At 38.6% G+C, this 27,592-nt stretch overlaps 1 protein-coding gene across 2 annotated transcripts in view; it reads left to right on the top strand.

Moving 5' to 3' along the window:
* Positions 1-26,695, top strand: part of TSG101 (tumor susceptibility 101) — a 44,585-nt gene extending 17,890 nt beyond the window's left edge. The window contains exons 7-10 of one of the 2 annotated variants that reach the window (XM_075928110.1): positions 5,309-5,403; positions 20,112-20,314; positions 23,386-23,625; positions 26,363-26,695. In XM_075928110.1, the coding sequence (XP_075784225.1) occupies positions 5,309-5,403; positions 20,112-20,314; positions 23,386-23,625; positions 26,363-26,452 (628 nt within the window). In that variant the 3' untranslated portion in view covers positions 26,453-26,695. Of the gene's footprint in view, positions 1-5,308; positions 5,404-7,346; positions 18,945-20,111; positions 20,315-23,385; positions 23,626-26,362 lie in introns of those variants that run through there. The other variant, XR_012903653.1, reaches the window with a different exon arrangement.
* The last annotated feature ends 897 nt before the right edge of the window (positions 26,696-27,592 follow it).

Raw genomic sequence — 27,592 nt, 5'->3', positions numbered from 1 at the left:
AAAAAGTAGGTTACGCATCAGTGTAGTCTTCTGAAAATGTGCTAAACATTAAAATTCCAGTTTTCAAGTAAATCTGTTTAGATTGTGACAGAGGTAATACACTAAGGCTACGTCTACACTACATGCTTCTTGCGCAAGAAGCCTTTTGTGCAAGAGTTTTTGCACAAAAACTTCTTGCGCAGGAGCATGTCCACACCTCAAAGCACATCGTAAAAGCCATGAGCTTTTGTGCAAGAGATTGTCCACACTGCATGCACACTGTTGCGCAAGAAAACTCTGATTGCCAGTCACGGAATGGCCATCAGAGCACCTGTGCTTTTTCCCATAGTTTGTACACTTGCCTTCTTGTGCAATAGCTGTAGAGCTAAAAGCAGTTATGCCTCAGAAAAGGAGGTTTACCTATGGCGGAAAAAGCCCTCTGTTCTGCTGTTTAACTGCCCATTTAATTGCGCAAGAGCTCATTTGAGGTGTGGACACTCTGCAGGTTTTTGTGCAAAAACCTTGTAGTGTAGATGTAGCCTAAAACTTCAGCTAACAAAGAGCTCTCTAGCTATCTTATGATGCCTTTCTTACCTGGTATTTATAGCTGTTAGTATAAGTAAAACTGGATACCTGGAGGATTTGGTGATTGAATTTTAAAAGAAAATTGCAGTGATTACTTCTGTAAACTTTAAGAATAAATATTGTTAAATGTGTTAAAATTATTTTGAAAATTCATTCTAAGAAATATGTCAGTGTTCTATATGTCCCTAATTGAGTATGGTACTAGTGTTAATAAACGTAGCTTGAGAAAATCAGGTTTCACCCAGTAAATACATTTCAGAAATGTGGGGTTAACACAGACAGGAGGCTTTCATAGTTTTTGTAAAGCCTATTTTGTTGTTTGAAATTTGTAATCTAATACTTTATTTTATAAACAATTTACAGTATAGCCTTACATTTTTGAAAGTCTCCAGCCTTTGCCATTAGTTCATATGCAGAGCATTGCTGTTCGTTTCCCAAAGCAGTGCATTTTTTGTGACAGTATGCCCGGGATGGTGTACCAGCACCTCTTTTCCCATCATACCTTAATTGAATGGTATTCCCCTCTGGCTTACCGGCAGCTATTAGCATTTTCCTGGGGCGGCTTGGCTCCCAACGGAAATCCACTTGGAACACATGGCTTTTAAAGGGGCCGCAACTGCCTTTTGTTTTGTTTTTGTGTGTGTGTGTGTGTGTGTGTGTGTGTGTGTGTGAGAGAGCGAGCGAGAGAGCGAGCGCGAGCGAGAGAGCGAGCGCGAGAGAGAGCGAGAGCGAGCGAGAACGAACGAACGAACGAACTTTGAGCCTGGAGTGTCAGTAACTTTTTTCTTACCAAAAAAAAACCCCCACTGTCTGAAAGTGTCGTCTAAATCTAACTTTTTTGTTAATTATTCATTGTTACATAAAACAATTTAAATATTTAATGTTTTAATTAAATGCAGGGATTAGGAAATTGTTCATTGATATAAAATCTGCACTTTGAGTATTAGCCAAAGTGCATTGAAGTAAATGGACACTTAATATGATTTCTAAGGGCTTTCATTCACAACCTGCTTGTGCATGGGATGGCTTGGAATGTAAACCTTTGATAAAATGCCATGCTGTCACTTACCTTGCATCAATTTGGGCAAGAAATACTTGGTTATTTTTATTAATGCTCTGTTTGTATTTCCTTTTTGTCTTGAAGCAAGTGATAGGCTGCTTTTACTGTAGAGAGTAGTGTAAAGTCTCATTATGAGGAGCAGGAGACCCACGTCACTGCTTCTGGCAGACTTGAATTTATTTTTGACTGATACGATGCTCTTATCCAGTGATCACTTTTTAAAAAATACCTAAAAGATAATAAAGGTGTTGAATTCTTCTTGCAGTACAGCATAATGAATATCTTTTTTGCATTTATTACCTAGTTTGAAAATCCCTCTGTCAACATCTGTAACTTACAATATTTTGGTGAAACAGTCGCTCATTTTAAAAATCAGAATTTATTTGATATTTATGACAGCTGATAGTTCAGTACAGTAATTCTAAGACTTTATTCTGATAGTGTGTAAGATTTACATTTCTCATGATAATAGTTTCCATTTTGAGGGTAAATGAAGACAGATTAAATGTGTTCCCAAACTGGCAATGGCTTTGAAGATTGAATGTTAAATACCTCTGTATTTATTATCCCCTTCTCCTTCCACAATAATTCTTAATGGTACTGTGGTGACTTTTTTTAACCTTTCTGTAATACTATTCTTCTAATGCTTGTTCATGACTGTTCAACATAAATGTGTATGCTTGCTGCATGTACCAGTGCCAGAAAATTTTCCCTAAGCATTACCCGTAAGGGACCAGGCTTAGTGTCCCCTGGACACTTTATAAAGTGCTCCCAGACCCCTCCCTGCTCAGTTCCTTCTTGCCGCCAGTGATGGTGCTTGAAACAGTGAGCTCTAGCCCTAGGGCTTGTCTACGCAGGTACATTTTGTTGCCAAAAGTCATTTTTTGGCGACAAAACAGTGAGAGCATTTACACTGCAATGCGACTTTTGTCAAGAAAAACACCCAGTTTTGGTGACGACAAAAATCTTCCAGCCCTGTGAGGGACTTTTGTCTTTTACCCTCCCTTTATTGTTGACACAGAGCCAGCTGTGGACTCTGCTGTTGGTTTTGTTGAAAGAACTAGCTTCTGCCAGTATCCATCAATATCTGCCCTAATGGCTGTGATCAGTGTTTTGTGATCTCTGCTGCCCTGCAGGCATGTGATCTTTTAAAGCTCTGGGAAGTATCTTACAGCTGAGTGAGTTGCTCCATTTGGGGAACAAAAAAGAAGAAATAATTGGAATGCTTCCACTCTGATCTGCTAGGAACACAGCAGCAGGAGGGCTGGAGAGATTGCTATGCTCCTTTGATATAGCAGCATAGCTAAGGCTATGTCTACACTGGGAAGGTGTGGAGACTAAGCTATAGCTTAGTTAACTTTCCCTATTCACTTGTAAATAGTTTCCCCCCTTAGATAATAACTTGTAAATAGATTAGCAGTTTGTTAGTACCCCTTTGGAACTTGACTTGGAGACTGGGCATGTCCTACTTTCCTGGCTTTAAAGCCTGTGCCACTTGCTGCAGGCCTATGCCAGTCAATGATCTGCATGCTGCCTGCCTCTGCTGCTTGGGGAAGCCCAAATTTTGGACAAGAGTAGAATCAGCAGGTCCTTTCATCCAAGGAGAATGAAAGGATCATTGTAGCTCTCTGCCGTGCTTCATCTTCCTCGTCATCATACGAGGCAATAGTGTTACCCTCCCCTGGTGGTCACACCTGACACAAAAGCCCACCAGGGCCTTTTGAAAAGGGTTACTACCAACCTCCTCTTCCATGAGGAAGAGGTGCAAGAGACCTCAGACACCCTCTTTGTAGTACTGGGCCTGGTGGTGCCAGCAAGGATGGCTTAGGCTGCTGCATAATAGAGTAGTCAAGATTGCCAAGACCTTATAGCAGACTCCTTTTTCTATTCTGTCTATCTCCAAGAGGGTGGAGTGGAAATACTTTGTTTGCCAAGGACTATGAGTATCTCTATACTTGTCCTGCACCAAACTCCCTAGTTCTGGAACCTATCAATCACAGGGAGCGTCAGAGCCAGCCTGCCCCCATCCCGAGGAATAAAGACTTGAAATGCTTGGACCTGTTTAGGTGTAAGCTTTATTCTTCAGCAAGTTTCCAGCTCATTGTGGCAAACCATCAGGCCATGTTTGCCTACTACGACGTCAGTAGGTGGCAGGCAATGTCCAAGTTTGAGGCCTCACTCCCGGAAGCCTCCAGGAAAGAGTTTAAGGCTCTTACGGAAGGGAGCCTCTGTAGCCATTGCGGTTTCCTTGTGGCAGTTGTTGGACAAGAGGGTATTGGAGCTTTGTGCTCTGATCTCAGAACCTCCATATACCTGCTTATTCAAGGATAAGATGCAGCATAGACCTCACATGGCCTTCCTTTGTAAGATGGTGTCAGCATTCCGTTTGGGGCAGGAAATCTTCCTGCTGGTCTTCTTCCCCAAGCCTCATGCTACTAACGAGAAGAGGCATCTTCATGCTCTGGATGTCAGGAGGGTGCTGGCTTTCTACCTGGAGCAAACAAAGCCCTTCTGTGAGTCCACTCAGCTTTTTGCGGTCTATGCTGAATGTATGCATAGATTACCAGTATCTTCCCCGAGGGTCTCAAACCTGGATCACCAGGATATCTGCTGTATAGTGATGGGGTTGTCCATTCACACGTTCACATCTCATTATGCCATCTCGCAGCATACTAAAGATGATGCAGCATTTGGCAGAGCGGTGTTGCTGTCTCCATATCCTTAAACTCCTAACCGCATCTGTGGACACTGCTTACAGTCACCTATGTTGAGTGGACATGAGCAAGCACTCAGAAAAGAAAAGACAGTTTCCGTAATTGGTGTTCTTCAAGATGTGTTGCTCATGTCCATTCAACTTCCTACCCGCCTTCCCCTCTGTCCGAGTTTTTCCCGCACAAAGGAGCTGAGGAGGGAGGGGCCTGGGAGCACACTATGTGCATGCCTCTCCAAGGGTGCTGAGCCCAGTCGCCTACTGGTACTGCTTATTAGGGAAAATCTTCTGGCACCGGTGCATGTGGCAAGCGCACACACCTACGTTGAATGGACATGAGCAATACGTCTCAACACCAATTATGGAAATGAGTAACTGTCCTTTTTATTACATGATGATAAATAAACTTTTAACTAGCTTTTTACGCAACAACCCCACAAAATAAGAAGTTAGTGGTAACAGTTGTACAATTGTAAATTACTAACATTGTGCCCATCAAAATTCCAATACAATTACGTATGTAAATACTTTCTCTTTAAATATTTATGATTCCAAGAGTAGTTCTTCAGGTTGGTAAAATTAATTAAGCCAGTTGAAAGAACTCAAAACATTTAGGACATTTGATTGGCAAATAACTTGTCAGATAGAAATACAGTAGTATCATTTTAAATTATACAAGAAATTGAAGGACATCTTTAAGCTAGAGCAGTAATGTATCCTGTGAAGAAGAAAAAAGTAACGTCTCTACCAGCCTGTAGTTTGAAGCGGTTTATTACCGTTGCTTGTAAAAGTGGCTTCTTATATTTGAGAGACCAAGTTTTTTTTTTCTTAGTATGATAACATTTGTAAAAAGTTTGAGTCATAAGTTTAATAAATAATAAAATTTAATGTGAAGTTGGTGTTCGTGGCTACAGTTCTGCAAATTCCAGCATAATGCTAATATAACTTTTTTTTTTTTTTTTTTTTTTTGCAAGTGGCTACCCGGGCTACCCTTATCCACCTGGTGGTCCATATCCAGCAACAACAAGTGGTCAGCACTACCCGTCTCAGCCTCCTGTGACTACTGTTGGTGAGTAACTTTGAAAGTGTCTCTATTTCTGAATTCTAGAGAAAGCAAAGTTTCCGGCCATAAGTAGACAGGGAAAAAAAATCACATTTATGCTGCAGATGTGAATTGCATCATACTTCTATGATAGTTAAAACCTGAATTTTTAAGCAGAGATACCATGTAACACATATTGGAAAATATTGCTTGTCTTGTTTCCTCCAGTCAGGAACTTGATAAATTGTCTTTCTTCTATCCATAGTTTCTGATTTTTGTGAACTTTTTGAAGACCTATGCAAAAAGCCTCCCTATAATTTTATTTCCCCATTTGATAAAATGTTTCATTTTTATTATATATGTGTACTAATCTATGTATTTCTGGGGTTTTTTTAAACTGTTGTCCTTAATTTAGTTATCTTTTGGATTCATTTAGTTTGATGCAAGAGAACTATCTAGTAAATGGACATAGAGATCTATAACTCTAGTTTAATAGCAATCCCTTCCAAACATTGTGTGTGAATAGCAGTCACTTGTAATATGTTTACAGTCTCTGTCTCCTGCAAAATAAGTACGTAAGTAAAAACAAGAAACCACAAACAAGTTTAAGTGTGTATGTGATCTTTTTAAAAAGTAATGCAGTATCTTTTAGAATTAATTACTCATTAGGCAAACAAAATTATCTTGAAACTGGTTTGAATGAGGTACCTGAGGGAAATGTAAATCTAATCAACAACTTGGTGTAAGCACTTGTCTATTTTCTTGGAACTCACAATGTATATTTGTTTGCACTGTAAAATCTTTTGTGTGGTTTTCATTGTTTTGGGAATGTGAATCGTGGTGAAGGACGGACTGTCATGGTTTTGTAGCCTTTTTCGGAATAGCAGTACAATTCTGGGAGACATTTCATTTAAATAGAGGACTTAAACTATATCTCTTTTTGAAGGCACCATATGCCAGGCTACATTCTTGTTTCAGTATTGTTGGCCTCTGAAGTGGCTCTAGCAATTGCCACTTTAAATGCCAGACTGTATTGGCAGCACCAAAAGCATTCACTTTTGGTTATCAGGAGACTCAGAAACTATGGGATGATGATCATGTGGCAACTGAAGGTAATGCAGTCCACCAGCCAAATGAATGGAGAGAAAGATTGGGGGTGTGGACATGCAGAAGTTGGCATGGGAGATTTAATGCATGGGCTTTTTAACCTTTTCTTACACTGGATCCTCTAAACAGCAGTACCCAGGAGGTTTTCTTGTATGCTTTATCTGTTTGTACTTCATCAGTTGCCTGTACTGCAATTCTTTGAAAAGCTGAGTGACTTCCAGTACTTGGTGGTAGTCTCATAGATGAGCAAGAGGGAATGAGCTGCATGAAAAAGACAGCTTGCTAATAGGTGTGCTCCTTACACCTATTGTTGTGGGCCCTCTATTAATTGTGGGGAAACTTTGCAAGATTATTCCCAAAATAACAATAAAGCTAGCATTTATTCTGATGGTTTGGTGTGGGAGGGTGGTTTGAGGTTGTGCAAGTCTGCGAGTTCTCAAGCTTTGGCAAGACCTAGTGTATTTCAGGACCTTCATCCCTATAGGAGACAATGAATATATATTGCCAATGTGGGACCATTCCAAAGGGACATGAACATGGATTGCCTTCTATAGATTTTATATCGAGTACAGACACTAATTACCAGCAAAGACGTCTGAAGGAAGGTAACTTTTTCTTGATGCATATGGAGGGAACATTTGTCTAAACAGATATTGGAAGAAGACTTGGTCTCCCAAATTATGGTTGAGTATGACACATTTAGGATATATGCATCTACCTCCATTGTGGTCTTGGCTTTTCCAAAATATGGAGTATGACAGAGTGAGCCACATTTAAGGGAGCTGAGGGGCTATTAGGCCACAAAGTTTATAGAGGTGCAGACCAGACAAAAGCATTAATATTTGTTTGTGTTCTTTTAATAGCAGATGCCAGAAGAAAGCAGAAGCAGGTATGGATTTGTGGTCATTCGTATGTTTTCTGGGCAGAAAAACGGGCACTCTCAAGAAGCTTTGGCCCACAACTGGGCATTCGAGTGGAGGATGCCAAATTGCACTGGATAGGAAAGAGCGGCATGATGTGGGATCAGTTAATACCCACTCTGTTTCATGCACGAAGGAGTCTGCCAGATCCTGATGTGCTGGTGATACACCTGGGAGGAAATGATCTGGGGACAACAAAGTATGTGGATATTATAATCCGAATGAAGAAAGATTTAGGATTTATCAAGCACACATTCAAGAATGTCATTCTGGTCTGGTCAAACATTGTGCCAAGAAAGGCATGGAACCAAGAAGAGTCATATAAATTAATGGATAAGAACAGAAGAAAGCTCAATAGGGAAGTTGGCAACTTTATTAGGTTTATTGGAGGGTGTGTGATCAAACATGATTCTCTTGTACCAGAGTCTCCAGGTTTATTCCATCTAGATGGTGTCCTCTTATCTCAGAGTGGTACTGATGTCTTCAACCTGGATTTACTGAGTGTTTTGGAGACTTTGATTTGACTTTGGAGGATGTTTGACATTATTAGCCATGTTCTTGACAAGTAGGAACCTCACCGGGGTAGGGAATAAACCATAAGAGGATTCCCAATATATGGGGATAGTTTGGTAGTGTTTGGATTTACTACCTGTCATGTGTGGGAAGCAATACTGCTTACTGAATACATTTCAGAGGTTGACAGTGTTTCTAGCACATGGCACAGAATATTTGCTATCCTGCTATTAAAATGAAATGTTATTCCCAGATACTAAGGTTTGTTGTTCTGCAAGGTCTACTTAACACTTTATTTTGAGCTTCATTTGATTAATTTATATAATTTGTGAAGAGGGACATTGCTGAATAGTTTTGGCCCCTCTTTTAATACACTATTTTCTGTGTGCAAAATCATTAAATAGTAGGTAGATTTGTCGTAGGACTGAACATATAATAAATTAATTTTCTGAAGCATTTTATTATTAGAGATACAATAATGCTAACTATATGGGCACAGTCAGGATGACATTTACTGGCATAATAAGCAGCTTTAAAGGTATGTAAATTCAGAAGAGAGGTTGTCTGGCACAGCAGAGCACTTGAGAGTTGAGACTTTTGGGTTCTATTTATTTGATTTATTTTGGAAATAAGTCAATTAATTTCTCCATACCTCTGTTTGCCTGTCTGTAAAATACAAAATGATTACCTCAGAGGGACATTTCACAGTTCAGTTGACAGTTACTGTAGAAGTTCAGCATTGTTACTGTGAAGGTATAGACTCTTGACATAATGTCCTTTTTACATAACCAACTATTTTTATAGACTTGAAGTTGTTAAAATATAGTATTTTTTAAAGATTGAAAACAGATCCTTTAACAATTTTTTGCTTGCCCCAATATCTTTGTTTTTTAATGTAGCTCTGGCAAAAATATGTGATGGCTCCAAAACCAGGCAAAAAAGAGGCATTTTTGCTTTTATTTTGCTCCTCCAGAACTGAGGCATTTTTAAAACTTTCTCACATTGTAGATTTTCTTCTTATTTGAAACTGCCTGATTCACTTGAAACTCAGGGTTTTTTTCTGTCTTGAAATTGCTATAAATTGCTTGACAGTATCTCTTTAATATAGTGATCATGTAGAAAACTGCAGCATTTTCCTTCCAGTAATTGTTGAAATATATTTATCTGTCTGCTGTAGGGGGAAAAAAACTTTGGGCCTGATTTACAACTTACTTTTTGCATATAGCCAACCAGCACTATAAAAATTTTTTGTTGGGAGCGGTGAGCTACAAAAAATCAACATATTGTGAAACGTGTTAGCAGATATTATTCTGCATATTTAAGATTTACAAAATTAAATTTTGTAAAAATATTAATATTTCAAAAATCTCCATCTACTCTCCTGTCTCACTCCCTATTGTCAAGATATCATTCATAACATTCATTAATTTGTATTTAAGGTAGTTTTGGTCAATGGACTCAAGGAACCAGTTTTATTTTCTTAAATAAAGGCTCCTGACAGTATTTTGCTAGCACCTTGATGCGACAGTTGCATTTGAAAATTCCTTTTTGCCAGGATTGAGAAAGGAACTGCTTTAACTTTACCAGGTGCCCCTTCACCCCATTTTCTCTTTAATCAGTCTTCACCCAGAAAGGTTTTGGTTATGCAGGGGATTGCCTGCAAAAGGACACTCGTCAGAGGTATTGGAGAGGTGAGTATTAGGAGTAGAGGATTGTTTTTGTTCTTCACTATTCTGACTTTATATTACTCAAATTTCCAGTCTTACCAACTTTTTGGAGGAGGAATGAGGAAGCCACAGTTTAGTGGAAAACACTATAGGCTTGTACTTGAAGGCAACAATAATAGAATACAAGACGTTGTGTAGCCTGAACATTAGTTTGGTGATGCTTGGGGGTAGGAACATTGGAAAAAGTTTATCTGAATATTAATCTCTGTTCTTGAAAATCTCTGAAGGTTTCTGTCCTGTACAGGACAAATATGTAGCTTTAGGAGAAACTGGGACTGACTTCGTCACGTATTAGGAAGGGTTCTGCTCAGTACATACATATTAGTGACTTAGAAGCACTTCCAGCACATATGACACAAGTAAATTTGGTACCTCCATTTGGACTAGAATGTTCCCTGTGGAAATACCTACACTTTGGCAAGGTCTACAGTCATTTATATCTTTGATTTTGGATGAGGTTGATGATTAATGCATTCAATTTGTATAATTTGGTGATTGTGCTTTATAAATAAAGTTGTAGCCTTTACTTTCTAGTCATCTTGTGGTATTTTAATGAACACATGGCATGGAAGGATGAGAGTTTACAAATTTCTATTTTGAGATCAAGTGTCCTTGTGACTTTTAACTCCAGTCTGTTGAAATGTTACTTAATACTAAAAATAATTTCATAATTTTCAACCTTAGTGTGTATATTTATAAAAGTTTAAAAGCACATCAAAATTAAATACCTCTCAAGACTTCTTTATAAAAAGGCGGCAGCTCTTAATATAAATTGTTCAGCCTGATCACACATTTGAGAGTTGAATATGACTTTGTTGATACAGTTTTTGTTAAGGCAGACAGACAGTATGTTGCAGTCACTGTGGCTGAGTATCTGTTGGTTTATATTTTTCAACCTTAGGTCAAAATGTAGTATATAAGGTGTATAGTGGGTATGTGAACGATTAGTCACTTCCCCCTGCCTTGCTGTCTCTATTAAAAAGAGGCAGCAACGAGAGGGAGAGAAGAGGGGGGTACTTCAAAGTGGCAGTGCTGCGTAAAGCCTGGGGCCAGGGCCCGGAGTCAGCGGGGGAGTCCCTAGCTGATCACGGGCTCCACAGGTCACTGCCACTTTGAAATGCTGCAAGGAGCCTGATGCCAGGCTCCCTGTGGCATTTCAAAGCAGCAGCGATATATGCAGTCCCGGGGTCAGCATGGGAGTCGCCGGCTGACCCCAGGCTCTACCCAGCGTTTTTGCCTTTGAAGTGCAGAGGTGCCTTTAAAGGCAGAGGTGCCCTATCGACTAATTGAATAGTCGATGCAAAATGCATCAACTATTCAATTAGTCAATTACTCGATATTTAACATCCCTAGTGTATAATATTGTAAATGTTGTTGTTTGCTATTAAGTGGTAGCAGTGGAGAATGTAGAGGTTTCTTTTGTATTCTCTAGACTTGATAGTATTCTTGGAGTTATTGAGATTAGTTTGCAGAAACCATTGTCGTGTCAGGTGTGTTTGTTCAATTTTGCCTAAGTGTGCTTGTAAGAACACTGCATATGTAAACATCTTCTGCAAGATCTGTTTTAGTTTGCAGAATTCTGCTAGAGTTTCTGTCCTAGTCTGTGTGTAAGTAACCTATTTATCTAATCAGGATACAATATCTCAAAAGAGAGCCCAAATATATTGATTATTCAGATTACAGTAGTTTCTTTAGCATCCGTTATTTTTGTTGATTTTCTCAAAAATAGGTGGTTTGAGTTTTCTGTTCATTAACAACAAAGATATGTGCCTGTTTCAACCATCTGTTTTCTGATGTGTTCTTTTCCTGAATGTGTACCTTCAAAGCTGATCTGGAGCTAGAAGCTGGTCATTGGAAGTTTGTTGACATGTACATATTGAACATATATTTGCAATTTTGCATTGATTTGCATTAGCCCTTGTTGCTTGGGAGATATTCATATCCAGGGTTTATCAAATAGTTCCTTCATAATTGTACCCTTCTAGCTAGATTCTGGCATTTAGCTGCTAACTGAAGTAGGGGACAATGTAGGAATATTAAATTTAAATTAATCAACTAATCGAATAGTTGATGGAATTTGCATTGACTATTTGATTAGTTGATAAGGGCACCTCCACATTTGATGTGTAGCAACAGCCCTTGCTATGTTCCAAAGGCAGAAGCGCTGCACGGGGCCAAGCAGGCAACTCAAGCAGTCCTCCGCTGGCTCCATGCTCTTCATATGCTTTGCTTTTGAAATGTAGCAAGAGCCCCTTAGCTTCCCGAAGCGTGGGAATGGAGATTGCCCTTACACTTGTCATAGGATGAAGGGTTCCTTGAGGCCTCTCCTACATCTTTAGGGCAAGAGATAAATACAGCCTGTCATCTTTGTTTTAATTGTAGCCATATCCTGCTGGTCTTTTTATACTTAATCATCAGTATTTTACTTTAACATATTTTTGACAGGGTTCATGAGTTTAGTTCAGGTTGCTCTTCAAAGTAATCTCACTTGATTTTTGCTCTTCAATTGCTGTGTACTAACTGCATTATATTTATGGCTGGAAAAAGCTCTTCATTTTAAGGCCATGTTTTCAAACTGTTAAAGCCTTCTGAGAAGTTCCATTTGGCTAAAATTTCCCCTTTTTTTACTCATTCTATATGTTTAGGCACACCCATGGACAACTGTAATATCCATTGATGAGTACCCGTCTCAGTACTTCTATACCGTATCTGTATTCTAATGGAGGGTCCTCACCAGTATAGTTAAGCATGAGTAGAACCACAGTTAATCTGCCTGTTTCATGCCAGTGGAAATGGAAATAATTTTATACTTGATTATGTATTGCAAATTGGGTTAAAAGAACCTGACAACTAGTTTAATTGATTATTAGCAGCTATACATGCACCACTGTTTAATGAGGTAGTAGGATTTTCTGAGCTGTCAGATCACTTGTGTGCATCTTGCATTAGACCGGCTTGACACAATGATTTTTCTCTCTGAACTTCTTGATGATTTTCAAGAGCTTCTGCCAGGTAGCTTGAAGTTGATTCTGCCATGTTGGAATGAGTGCCATAACTTCATTCTCTATCCCATTTGATGTGGCCTGTGTTATGTGGTCAGATCAGACAATATGTATGTCTTAGGGCTTTAACTAGGTTCTTGTGTGCAAAACCCAGAAATTCTGTGAGGCTTTCATTAAAGGAAAATATACTCCACTGCTTCCTCCTCGAGAGGTTTTAGGCTCACACTGATCCCTCACGTGGCTTCTATGGTTCCACCTCCTCCTTCCAAAGAGCAGTGTAGAAGGGGAAACTGGATTATTAGAAAATTGGTCTCTAGGCAAATAGCAGATACAGTAAACACTTGCCCCGGTCAATTGACTGCTAATGTACAAATATTTCCATCATCATCAAGTGTCCTATTAAATATTTTCATTAGTTCTTTGGCTTGAGAGTGATATGCAGAGGCCCATGAGGTTTTGACCTCCTTTTTCTCCCCCAAGCCCTGGTGAGGGATTGATATGAAAATAAATTCATGAGGAGCTTGCTGGGGGAAGAGCTTACCTTGCTGAAAACTGGCAAGAGCATCAGGATCTGTTTGCCTTTAGAGAGCAGTTGCCAGTCCTGCTGGATAGCAAATAGTATAATCTATTATTCCTAGTACACATTTCTTACAGTCTGGGTCTCCTTACTATGGTGTCCCACAGTATCCATGGTCATGCTTCGAAAAGATTCCTCAACTATTGGTAGTGGCATCTTGGCTGCTTCACGCTAACCTTGAGTGGTTTTTCCCCCTTTAAGAATCAAATTTAGATTATTTTTGACTACCTTAAAACTCCAGGCCAGTTAAAATGATGCAACAGCCTCTGTTTTGTGTGTTGGCTCCCCAGATGCCCTGAAAAAATGGATGGCATATTAGAAATTAAACAGATAAAGGTGATACTTTTGGGGCACCACTGTCTTCTGGTACCCCTAGTCTCCACTCCCCTGGGGGAAATTATTCCCTAGAAAGGAGTCGTTTATACCACAAGAATATTTTCCTGCATTCCTCAGAGAAGAGGGCTTTCAGAACTGGGACTGGCTACAGCAGCCTTCACTTTCTTTGAAGAGTCAGGCTGCAGCTCCGTTTGGAACACAGCTGTCAGCGTAAGGGTTATAGCCTGCTCCTCCCTGCTGAACTCATCCTGTTTCTCCCTTTTGGCTGGGCTATCATCCAAAGCAACACTCAGCTCAGCACATTCTCACAGGCTAGGGGGACAGTTGTATCAAATGGCAGGAGAACAGAGATGTTCTCAAGTAGGTAGTCCCAAGCCAGTTTTAGGAATGAAGTGATAACTTTCTCAATTGCATATCTTATTTTTTTACATAGAGAATTTTTGTTTGCTGCTGCTGCTATAGTGGTGTGACTTGTAGAGATGAAAAATTATTAAATGTCCAGTTAGATCACATTTATAAGCATAACATTTGGTATGAATCAGATTGAACCTCTAATATGGCACTCTCTGGTCTGGCAATATCCGCGGTCTGGCATGACTTTTGTTAGCTGGATGGCCACTTATCATGGGTGTGGCCCGGTTTCCTGCAGTCCCATAAAATTTGTTTAGTCACCAGTCCTGGCTCTCAGAGTTCTGTGCTGTTGTTTACCTCTAAATGTCTTGTAAGAGCCCAATAAGCAGTGGAAGCACTGGTAATGCTGCTAGACAATATTGACCTTCTGTAGTTCAGAAAATTCTCTTATTTGGCACTGGTCAGGTCCTGAGAGTGCTGGACGAGAGAGGTTTAACTTGTTCTATGTCATTTAAATAGGCCTTTTGGGTTAGCGAGCTTAATATCAATTTCTTTAAAGTAGTGTTTTTAGTCTTGTCCTGATTCTGTTACAAATCTGAAGTTGCTGTAAGGTCACTTGTGAAATCAGACTCTACACAGAAAGGTTAAGTGTCTGAGTGCTCTCAGGGATTAATGGCTATGTGCCATAGAATCTTCCCAAAGCTGAGCTAATTATGGAAGTGACAGAAAATGTTACAGGTTCATGCTCTATAAGGAGCCACATTGACATTAGTCTAAAATGGTACATTACATGTGCAAGGAATTAGTAGGAATCTACTATTTCCTATATTTCATTAGTGTTTTGTCATGGGAATCTTCATTTTTAAGGTTAAGATGCCCTTCCCTGACTTTTTCCCTCCTTGCTTATTATTAAAATGTCATGTTACAAAAATATCCTAAACAAGGGATTTTCTGGAAATAGTTAGTATTGATCATTAACTTTGGTTCTGATTTTTATAAATTGTACATCTTTCTAATATGTATGGGATAGATATGGTGACTCATTGACAGGAACAGAGTTCTAAAAATGAAGTTTTACTGCTTGAAAAGTTTTCTGCTCTTTTGATGTTTGTTATAACTAAAAATGACTAAGCTTAAAAACATCTGATTTATCTTTAGTCTGTTGACCTGGATGAGGGTGTATACATTTGACTCATTTAACAGAGTTTGGTGAGTTTGTATAGGGATTGCATGTGGTTGGGTTTTTTTTTTTCTCCCAGTTATGCTGGTTTCAGTTGGGTAGCTGTAGTAGGGATGTAAGCAATTAGTTGACTACCCAATAAGCAAATGCTTATCAAGTAGTCTAGTAGGATCTTGACTAGTTGCTTCTCCCTCCCACCTCCTTGCTGCCTCTATCAGAAAGAGGCGAGGGGGGCAGAGCATGAGCTTGGTCTGGGGGGAGCTGGCTTAAAACCAGTTCTTCCCCCCTCCCCTCCCAGCACCGACTCCACTGGGGGCAAGGCAGACAGGTAGGCAGTGGGCAAATGGTGTGAGCGGGAATTGACACAGTCCCACTTGTGCCAGTCCCAACTGCTGCTCCTCTCTCTTTGAAATGTACAAGAGCCGCCTGCGGCTCTTGCGCATTTCAAAAGAAGAGGCACAGGGGAACCCGCGCCAACGGGGACTGCTTTGGTCCCTGCTGTTGCAGGTTCCCACTGCCTCTCTCCCTTGGAAATGTACATGAGCTGCCTGCTGTGTTAAATGGTTTCCTTAGGTATTTTCTCTTTTCTGAAGTTTTCCTTGCAGCCACAGGACTTAAGAACTATACAGAGTTCAGCCATGCAAAGGTTTGCAGAGTCCAGTTGCACAGGTTTTTACAGTGATTCTTCTTGCTACGATTGAGGTTCAGTGTATCTCAAAGTATTTAAATGTAAACAAGAAGTAAACAGAAATTACAAAACTTTGTATTGTTCTTTAATAGATTTTGAAGTGATTTGTAATGGAGACTAGAATGATTACTTTTACAGTGCAGGAATATCAACATGAAATTGGAAAGCCTGAAGTTTACTGCATTTTATTTATTTTATATAAATAAATAAAAAAAGCGTGCGTGTGTGTGTGTGTGTGTGTGTGTGTGTGTGTGTACACGTATACATACATACACACACACACACACACCAACACTTTGCCCCAACAAATTGAGAAGTTTTACTTCTATTTTTAAATATGTACGTTAATTTGTTTAGCAGAGGACATATAACTATTTGCTCTCAAAGTGTGATCTGCAAACAATACTATTAATCCATTGAAAGGCTAATGCATTTAATGTTTGATCAAAGAAAGTGACTAAGAAAATTTTAGCGGCATTCATTTACATGATCGTTGACATTTCCATGTGAAAATATTTGCTTAGTAACTTTAATTTACAGGTCACACATCTAGTAATCACTTCTCTATAGTAATATCAATTTATATTGTTTAATAATAATGATTATTCATCCCAAGTTAATTATCATGATTATTACATAGCACATATCAATTTTCTGTCTTTTACATAGTATCTAACCTTTTTTGCAAAAAATATGGAAACGGATGTTGATATATTGAATGTAATTATACAGTAAACTGTATAAGAAACATCGGAGTTTATACATTTTCTTGAATTATATGACACCTATGAGTTAGAGTAGCTGGAGTCAAGCTGCAGCTAGCCACATACTTTTGTTTCCCAGATTAGCTAGATATCTTAACTGAATTATAATAGAAGTTAATTGTATAATTAATTTATACAGAAACATCTTACAGTTGGCTAATTATATCTAGAATGTGTGAATAAAGCAAAAATGGTTATCTGAGAGAGCCAAATAAAATAATATAACCAGGAGAGAAACTTCTGGAAATTTTTAATAGATATTAAGTAATTTTATTAAGAATCAACCCCTAATGTTAGATATGTAGTGTGACACCCTGACTGGTAACTTCATATTATACCATCGCTATATTTTCCTCAGTCTCCTTGGATATAAAATTAACATTTCTCTTGTTATGCAATAATTAATTAAAAATTGATGATTTTCTAAGGTGAGTTGTCGATAAAACTGCAGCCTCTGAGACACATGTTTTTTAACCATTTTTGTCTGAAATCAACTGGCTCAGAGAGAATTTTCGGCCCTTAACCCTATCCAGTCACATGTACATGATATGTTCAGCATTTCCATAGTAGGGATATGAACATGTATCCGAGGACACAGTTAATGAATGGGCCTCTCAGTTACAGGCCTCCCCTCTCTCCCCCCACTACCTCTATCAACTTAAAAGCCAGCTCTCCACGAGCACCGCCTCCCCCCTGACCCCACCTTGCGTGTAAACAGGTATCTGCTGAAAAATTTACACAAAAATACATTTTACCATCCCGATTTTTTAGGGAGTAAGGAAATCTTGGGCAGTCGTCCTTTTCCAATTATATCAACTTTTAAATAAATATTGTATAAACTTCAACTTATATATTCACATTTCATGGGAAGACTTAATCTATTTTTACATTATATAAATAAGCAACTATTGTATCTCCTCTTCTGTATGTCTGAGCAACTTAATAGTTTAGGAAAGGTTACTGCTTATTTTATATCCCATAGGCATTGGATCTTGTTCCTGCTTGTTGTTCTTTTGACTTTCACTGTCCCTTTGTAATTCACTAGAATTTACTTAAAATAGTTTTGATCTTTTTGCTTGGGGTGGATAGGAAGGACCAACATATACTTTTATCTTGCACTATATTCAGGTCCAAACAATTGTATGTTGTTATGCTTTTGTTTGTTCTCTTTTGTAATATGTTTGTGCTTAAGTTGACAAACATTGTTAATGAGAAGAATACTAATAAAATTGCAGTGGTGGAACGAATGCAGGGCATTTCCTAGAAATTGACCGCTAAAATCAGGAGTTAAAATGTATATCTCCCAATTGGTCAATAATCCCACAAGAAACAGTCTCAATCATTAGTACTTTGTTTGTTTGTTTTTGTTTTCAAGAGCTTTCTTTCAAGATATTTGAAAAACTAAATATAGGCAATGTTTGGCAAGTTTTGTCAGATATATACTTGAGTGATCAAAATGAACTGTGACATTTTTTAAAATTCAGTGTTGTGCAGACTTTTGTGAAAAGTGTGTATATGCCTGCGCGTGTTAAGAATCAGAGTATTAACTGATTCGTAGTTCATTATACAGATGGAATACTCTGGTAGTTGCCCATTCTGCCTTATGTGCTCAGCTATACATTTTTAGAGAGAAGAGGAGAGACTTGGGAGAGGAACTGTGCACATGATGAATGTTATGTTTGGACTATTAATTTTAACTTTATAAGAAACTGGCTGCAGTAATGAACGGGAAAATTAAAGGAGTCTCAGCAATTCTGAACTTCTCCATCATCCGGAGGAAAGAGAATGAATTTTCAGTACCTGACGGCTGGGTTTTGAAGTAAAGAAGTTTGTGTGAACCTGCCTTCAGTGAGATTAGCCACTAGAACGAGTGAAGAAATATGGAAGGCGGGAAGCAAAACTCCTGAAAAAAGAATATATCCCTAGAGAAAATAGTCGTGTCCTCACAAGAGACGATGAACCAGAAAGTGAAATCTGAGGAAACAGGAAGGAGAGGCTGGGACCGGACCCTGTGTTCCGAAGGGACATTACGGAATTGGATGCCCTAAGCAGTGAACAAAACAGTAGCCAATAGAACAAAGCAGGCCGAGAGACTTTAGGAAGAGTAGATGGAAATGTACAACGGTTTACTTTATTGTTCATTGGACCGGCTATTCTAAAAATAGCTGAATTTGGGAATGGACCAGTCACACCAATACTTAGATAGTGGGACAAGCAATTTCATGTCTTTTATGGATGCTCACTGTCACCTAAGTAGATTAATCGTTTTAAAGAAAAAGACTAGTAACCAGGCAAAGATTGTAATTCAAAAAGAAGAGTTTTAATTTTAAAGATCAAAGGAAAAAGGAAAAAGATGGATGGCTGCATATGAAAGCTGTGGGGCACTTTGAGTTGATGTTTAAGGTAAAATACAATTTTCATACTAAAGCGCTGTTACTAATATTTGTTGGTGTTAGTGTGACATGAATAATTCATGCTATAAACATACAAGTATTTACCGAAAACAGCTTTTTTTAATAGCGTTAATGGAAATAATGTTGAGTTAAATGAAGTGTGACAGTATTTGTATGTATAAAGATTCCATGTTAAACCAAAAGGACATGTGCAAGACAACCTAATCTGCATGAAGACAATGGGGAAAACCTGCAGATTAGAAAGCATATTAGGAAAACTGCAGATTAGAAAGCATATTTGTGACGGTTGTACTTTAAGAATTGCTTTATACCTACCTCTAAGGAAAGAGACTTTTCAATTGGGAGCATTTTTGTGCATAATTGAAATGTTATATTTAGATTTATATTTGAATTAGATGAGAATCTACTATGTAATAAGATTTAGGACATTTAAAAGTACTGATAGAGAATCATAAAGGTTTCAAGAAACAATCTGTGTGTAATTGAAGACATCAAAAATAAACCAACATTTGTCTTGGATGTGATTTCTATTATTGCTCATTCATTCTTTCCTCCTTTTTCAGTGTCGAAAGCACCAATCAAAGGTTATATTATGATAGAAAAGCAGTCTGCTGTGTTCATAAATAAGTTTATAATATCATTTGTGGGGTGTATCCATTTACTTCTGGCTGTTTACTAGGCGTCCTTGTTGATAGAAAGTTTCAAACTACAGAGTCTCTGAAGACAAATGCACATTCATAGGCCTGCTGTTATAATCATAGTATTTGAATGTTACCTTTTATACTAAGCTTCACTGGAGTTTGCCATAAATTCAGCCTTTAGTTAGAAATTGAAACGGTTTGTGGATTTCAACTGCACTCCATAGTGATGAGATGGTCAGTTCCTTTTGAGAAATGAAAGCATGGTTAGATTTTAATATGAGCTTGAGTGCATGGATACACCTTTACATTTAATTCATGTGTGGTTTTCTGCATTTCATTGTGACCTCTGCATTGCTTCTGAAAATTAACTGACATGGGAAAATTCATTTTATGTTCCTATCTTATATTCTTAAAGCCAGATGCAGGGATTTAAACACTTTCTGTCAAATGGCCCCTTAACAAAGCAATCCAGAAGAGTGAGTGATAATTTTGTGCTTGTGAATTTTATTCTGCAGGTCCCAGCAGAGATGGTACCATCAGTGAGGATACCATTCGAGCATCTCTCATTTCCGCAGTGAGTGATAAATTGAGATGGCGAATGAAAGAGGAAATGGATCGTGCACAAGCTGAGCTCAATGCCTTGAAGCGGACAGAAGAAGACCTGAAAAAAGGTCACCAAAAACTGGAAGAGATGGTAACTCGTTTAGACCAGGAAGTGGTAAGCTAATGGAGAAAGCAATGCCATATATCTTGATTTCCAAAAGTGAACTGACCCATGTATGTGTGCAATCTGTTTTGAGCATAATGGATGTTTCCTTCCAATATGTCAGTTTTAAAATGTCACCTTTTTTTGAGTTGAGCGGGGTGTGTGTGTGTGACACAGTACAAGAAGAGTGGATGGAAATGGAGTCAAGACTATTCAACTCGCTGTCCAGAATATCCAGTTTTGTATTTTATTTAGCATTAGGGAAATTTATACTAGGCATTGTTTTTGCAGTCCTGTCAGTGAAACTGGCAAGGTGCATGACATTAACTAAGGTTTCAGTAATCTAGGCCTTCCTGGTTCATAGATGAGATTTAGTAATAATTTTAGAAGCATCTCAGAATGTTATTAGTGTATATTAAAATGGATGTCAGACTGTTGTATTAAATTAATTCAACATCAAAGCCAGGTGGTTCTTCAGTGTCAGCTTCTTTTTTTCTATCTTTTTCACGCCAACCCCTTTTCCACAATCCCATTTCTTAACCTGCTTACTATCCCCCACACATCCCATTTCTGATGACTAATATATGGTTATAGTGGAGTTCTGTTCTTCCTGCCATCTCTCTGATCTTTTGTCTTCTCTCTTCTCCCCCACATAAATAATATGGAAAAAAGATACATGAGGTGGCAAAATTTAGACGACACACCGTTTTTCAAGATAAGTCCAAAGCAGACTGTGAAGAGTTAGAAAGGGATTTCATCAAACTTGGTGGCTGGGCAACAAAATAGCAGATGACAGTTCAGTGTTGATAAATCCAAAGTATTGGAACATATTATCTTGCCTATGTAAAAAAATGATGGAAATTTAGTGCTGTTACCACTCAACAATGAAATTGTGGCATCATCATGGATAGTTCTCTGAAAACATTTGCTCAATGTGCAGCAGGAGTCAGAAAAGCTAACAATGTTAAGAACCATTAGGAAAGGGATAGACAAGACAGAAAAACATCTTAATACCACTGTAAAAATCAGTGGTACACTCTTAACTGGAATACTGCATACATGTCTGATTTCCCCATTTAAAAATGATACATTGGAATTGAAAAAGGTATAGAGAAGGGCAACAGAAATGATTAGGGATATGGAACAGCTTTCATGTAAGGGGAGATTAAGATGACTGGGACTTTGCAGCATGGAAAAGTGACATATAAGCAGAGAATATAATGATAGTCTATCAAATGATAAATTGTTTTGGACAAGGTGAATAAGGATGTTTTATTTAGTCCTTTAAAGAACCTAAGAAGCAGGGTTCACCCAGTGAAATTAATAGGCAGCAAGTTTAAAACAACACAGTCAACTTGGAACTCATTGCCAGGAATGTTGTAAAGGCCAAAAGTATAAGTAGAGCCAAAGAAAAATTCAGAAGTTTATGGAGGATAGGTCCATCATTGGCTTAGTGCCAAGATAGTCAGGAGTCCAATCACTTGCTCTATATATCCTTAGTTTCTGAATGCCATAAGCTGAGAGTGGACAACAGGGAGTGGATCCATTTGATAATTGCCTGTTCTGTTCATTCCATTTGAAGCACCAGGCATTGGCTGCTGTTAACACAGGATACTGGGCTATAGGGGCATAACCTCACTCACCCTATGACCTACTGAATGTAATTGCTTACCTTCCTTCAGCTGCCTGTGGTGCTTCTTTGTGGTGAGCTGAAGGAGACTGAACAGGAGTATCAGGAAGGAAGTGAACTAAAGTTACCAGGTGGAGAACAGGCCCCTGAATCTCTGTACTGAGACTTCGGCACATCAGGGGCTCCTCCTGGTTCTGTTGCCTTGCTATATTGGGAAGGTGTAGCATCAGCACTAGAAAGAGCCATTCATGTGTCAGTGCCTCAGTACAAAATCAGTCCATTCCCCCTTGCCACTGTTCCAGTTCTTCGGCACACTATGGCAACAGCACGGAGGAGCACTTCAGTCTCCAGTGTCATGACATGGGGACGCTGGACTTGATCCCTTTCTCAGTCTCCCTACCTAATCCTGAACCCTAAAGCTAAGGGCCCACATCCTCCACAACAAAAAGCTTCTTCTGTCTTTCATGCCCACACATCCCTGTTGTACTTGTCATCAGATACTTGCCATTATGCCTCCATAAGCAGCGTGCACTCTGGCCTCGTACATTTTTGCTAATGCTCTTATGGCTTCTGGCCTACATCTCTTCCCCTGGAGCCATCACCTTTCCAAACCCCTCTTGCCATCTTGCTTCCACAGGATCTCTGTATTGAGCCAGTGCTAGTGAATCTACAAGACAGCCCTGCAGCACTGGAGAATGGGAATAGCTGTTAGAACTGGACAGCTGTAGGCTATCTTGGCAAAATTTAACTGTATGTTTTCTTGAATGAAGAGGGATAACTGTTTTTGTGGATTTAACTTTACAAGATCAAAAGATGCAGAAATACATGTAATCCATATTTTGAAACTTGTGGGGATTATGCTTTTTTAACTAGAGGGATTTAAGAAAAAGGGAAGAAAATGGGACAAAATTACAGAAAGGAAGGAACATTTTTCAGTGTTTTCTTTGTAATAGTTAATTTGGTAACTTGAAGTGCATTAACATTTTGGTTAGCCTCTAAAGGGTTATTGTGCTAAAATTGTAAATTAAATTCAGTTATTAAAATGCAAAATGGAGGCATTTCTGTCCTGCTTAACTATGGAGTTATCAGACTTTCCTTAATTTAGCATTTATATATCACTTTTCACCCCAAAAGAGACCAGAGGGCAGTCACAAATGTGATACAATATGTACACTACTCACGTTAACTGCCTCTGTAATAGAGAATGTGAACCAACCAGACAACTGGCAAATTGTGATATAGCCAAAATAGTATAAAATAAGTACATCACTCTTATTCCTACTGGGGATGTTAGGTATAAATTAATTGAATAATCATGAAACAGCACCAAAACTTCACAGTTACATGATTATTTAATAGTCCATGGGGGCAGGGCATCAAAGTAAAATTTGAGAGGTCAGCTAGATCTCCAGCTTTAACAGAGCAAGCATTTTAAATTTTTTTTTTTTTTTAGGCTGAAGTAGATAAGAACATTGAACTTTTGAAGAAGAAGGATGAAGAACTTAGTTCTGCGCTGGAGAAAATGGAAAATCAGTCAGAAAATAATGACATAGATGAAGTTATCATTCCAACAGCTCCTCTTTACAAACAGATCCTGAACTTATATGCAGAGGAAAATGCCATTGAAGACACAATCTTTTACTTAGGAGAAGCTTTGCGACGGGGGGTTATTGACCTAGATGTCTTTTTAAAGGTAGGGTTCTCGAGACTTTTGAAGGTGCATTAAAAATTATGTATTTGACAAATGTTTTGGTGCTGTTTTGTGACTCTGGTCCTAGATTATTAATGTTGCTGCTTTTCTTTGCTGAAGGAGAAGCCAGTAGGTTTAAAATGGTCTGCATTTTTAAAAAAGGGAACCCCAGTTAATAAAAGGAATGTCAGTGCTTGTAAAAGGCCCTAGTTAATAGGATTGTAGAATAGTCCTGTGTCACTAGGCCAGATGTAATGCTGCAGTACCAGTGTCCTCACCCTGCTTTATTAGTGTACCTTCACCCAGATTTTGGAGAAACCAAGTGTAATGGTGAGCAGATATTCATTTAATCTCCACTCTCATTCTATCCTTGAGCCATGCTGAAACAGCCAATTAAGAGTGTGTAGTAGGATGGATACAGAAATGAAATCAGCTCATCAACTCATTTCCCATAGCACAATGCTCCACGTTGTTAATCTTTTCCTTCGTTGCATCGGATTTTCTAGTACAAGCAGAGCTCTAAATGCTTGGGCTGCTTTGGATCAAAACATAGCTTGATACTGAAAGATGAGTAAAAGAACAAAAAATGAAAAACACCTGTTTATTAGGAATTGACTTCAGTTGGGTATTGCAGGTTGTCTGATTACTGAGGCAAGCAAACTGTGTGTGTATAGACAAAGATATACACAAGCCTCTTCTATACAAGAGGATCTGCTCATTACCACTGCTTGTGTATGGAGTTATTTATTTATGAATATGGTGAACATTTGATACAGCTTATTTGATAAATATAGTAGTGATCTATTTTTAAAATGGATAGAGGTGGGAGCATAGAAAAAGGGGGAGGACAGTCACAGCTTGTCAGTTGCTTCCTTAACTGTGGTTGTCGGGCTGGTTTTGTAGGCAGTGATGAGTCTTCAGTGCGGCTTTTGAAGGAAGACAAGGGGCATGTGGGAGACAGCATGGAGGCTTTTGCAGGAGAAGCTGATAAGTGGGCAGTAAGGGCATGGGACATTGACAGAGCAAAGGCAATGATGTATGTCTGAGAGTTACTAGAGTAGGGAGAGTGGGAAGGAGGGATGTGGGGGTTCTCTCGATGAGGAGGCAGTTGCATATGTGGGAAGGCCCACATCTAGGTGCATTTTAATGAGAACATCAGGCTGGTGTTAGACTTACTGTGCGGAGTTGGATCCAAAGCTGAGGGCTTTTGCCATGGGTGATGGGGCTCAGGTTATAGCCCCCTGTCCAGGGCTGAAGCCTTTGGCTTTTAGCCTGCCCCCGCCCCCCCCCCCCCCACCACCACACACACACCTCACCCAAGATAGCAGATATTGGGCAGGTGGGACTCCTCCTAGGGTCATATAGTAATTTTTGTTGTCAGAAGGGGATCACAGTGCAATGAAGTTTGAGAACCTCTGGTTTAGGAAATATTTCTCTGAAGTTGCTTCTATTTTTTGGTATCACTTTGCTTTCCAGTGATGTAAATGCACTCTAAATTGTTGTATTCTGCATTTAGCATGCTTTGAAGCTTTCACTCAATTTAGACACAGGAATTGTAACTTACATCTGATCGACTTTCCATCCCATAAAAAGGTAGCAAACAATAATTAGAATGATGATTCACAAGTATTTAAAACATCTTTTGGCTCTGTGTGTAAGAAATACTTCTAATTAGATGGGAAGTATATTGCAGCTGTGCAGTGACTTTTGATTTTGACCTGTTAACTGAGCAATCAGACATTTTGCCAACCCATATAAAGACCATCTTGAGGGGTAGGAAGGAAAAGCAAAGAGTTTATAATTGCTGATTGTAGTCTTGTCTTAACTTAACTTATAGGTCATGATATTGAAAGAAAGGTTGATAGGCTAAATTTTGTTTAATAATCAAGATTTTAAAAATGTCATGCATTGGGCAAGAAGATACTCCACCTTTTGTTTTGCAGGTGAATAAATCCACAATGACTTTGAAACAAAGTATTAAAAATGCTTGAATTTAAATGGATATAGTAAAGCTATTTGACTTTTATAGATAATTATTGTGTACACATCTTGGTTAATACTCCTTTTATATTTTTCAAGTACAACATCTAAGGGACTAAAAAATTATATAGGCAATCAGTCAGGAAATAAATACCGTTGGTCCTTTTTTCTAATGATAAAAATTTATTGACAATCCAATATGGGCAGAGACTTCAAAACTGGGCTTCATCTTTAGCATCCTATGTCTGAAGAGGCCAAACAATGATTTAACATCTGGTTCTTAATCAGCCTGGTTGTTGATTTCACCAGTGTGGTCTTCACCCCAGCTTTTTACAAGTATCCTAGCTTCTCATGGGATGCACAGTAGTAATCTACAGTGATAAAATTATTTTGTTACGCTTTCCGTAAATCTTAGTTTTTACCAGATTACTTACCTTAATTCATTAAAAGTAAACCCTCATGAATGAAACTTAATTTAATTTGATTGCTATTTCTTAGCAAAGAAAGTGCTGTGGAACTATGTATTGCAGTTTGCAAAAAGTGTAAAGTATTTTGTTTTGGGGCATACCTTGAGTTAGTCTGTTTACTCAGATTTCCTCAAATCAGTATTTGGCCCTGAAAGTCTAAATATTCATTTCCAAACATACACGTTTGGGTCTCAGATTATTCCAAGTATTACAATTTTGGATTGCAGAAAATATCTGTTCTGAAGGCCATAAAGTTGATAGCTACACTAAATTTCATCATCTTTTTTCCCCAGCATGTACGTCTTCTGTCTCGCAAGCAATTCCAGCTGAGGGCGCTAATGCAGAAGGCAAGAAAGACTGCTGGACTCAGTGATCTCTACTGACCTCTCTGACTTTAACTGGGAAGTAGGGCTCCTTATGAAACAGTCTCAGTTTCTTTTAATCATTAGGTGCCCAGAATAAATTATTACATCATTCAAGTGTAAGATAGTTTGAATCAATAATATATTTTCTTTTTCTTTTTGGTAAAGACTAGCTTTTATTAATGCACTTTCTATTACCTGTAATCTTTTTTGTGTTGGTGAATTAATGATAAATAAAACTTGTGCATAATTGTTTTCTTCCTACGTTTTTGTGCCGAATATGCTTTCTTTGAAAACAAATATGTCTTTCTAGTTTGTGCAACTTTTTAATTAACAAACATATTATAATAATATATTGCTGAGATCTGGAAACATCTTTTCTTCAGTGTCCAGAACTAGGAAGAATAAACACACAGTTACTTGAAGAATAGCAGTTCTTATGTCATTTTTAAGTTTATAGTAAAGTAATGAAATCAGGGTGCCCAAAATAAAGGCTTGTCTTCTGTGCTAGATCTTGTCACTCAGGAAAGGTGATTCCTTGCAGATGACCATAGCAAAAACTGTTCCTCCCCCTCTTCCCAACTCCATCTAGGCATTACAATCAAATATCACCCACTGGTAGTCTTGAAATTTGTAAGAACAACTAGACAGAACAGGGAATGTTAACCTCAAAAATTATCCTGAGGTGCTTAAATCTTACTCTGTCACCTCATGGAAGCTTGAAACAAAGCTATTTCCTTAACGAATTGTTTAGGATGCTAGTTACACTCTATAATCCGTATTCATGGATTTTGCTCTCTTCCCAAGTGACTAATTACCACTGTCCTCCTCAGCAACCTGATACTACCAGCCCTAATCTAAGGAAGCAATCTCAAATCCTTCATGGAAGCCAAAATGTAATGCCCTTTCTGGTATACAACCTCTGCACTTCACCCAAACGGAGCTTAAAACAAGAATTCCCTAAGCAAACTGCCCTGTTTTCATGCTATAAAGCCTGAGGGACCTTCCTCTTGTTGCGAGAGGCCAAAGAAATCCACTTGTATCTCCGAAAAGTGTCTGATGGAGGGAAATCTCTTCATTCTTGTTGGGGAGTCTGACTCTGAAGACATCTCCATGAGGAGTTTCAATACAGATGACATGAGTCACTTAATCTGGAGTTGG

Source organism: Pelodiscus sinensis, chromosome 4 (assembly GCF_049634645.1).
Source record: "Pelodiscus sinensis isolate JC-2024 chromosome 4, ASM4963464v1, whole genome shotgun sequence".
Taxonomy (NCBI): domain Eukaryota; kingdom Metazoa; phylum Chordata; order Testudines; family Trionychidae; genus Pelodiscus; species Pelodiscus sinensis.
Note: the sequence above shows the minus strand (reverse complement) of the source record. Positions and strands in the feature narration are given on the sequence as shown.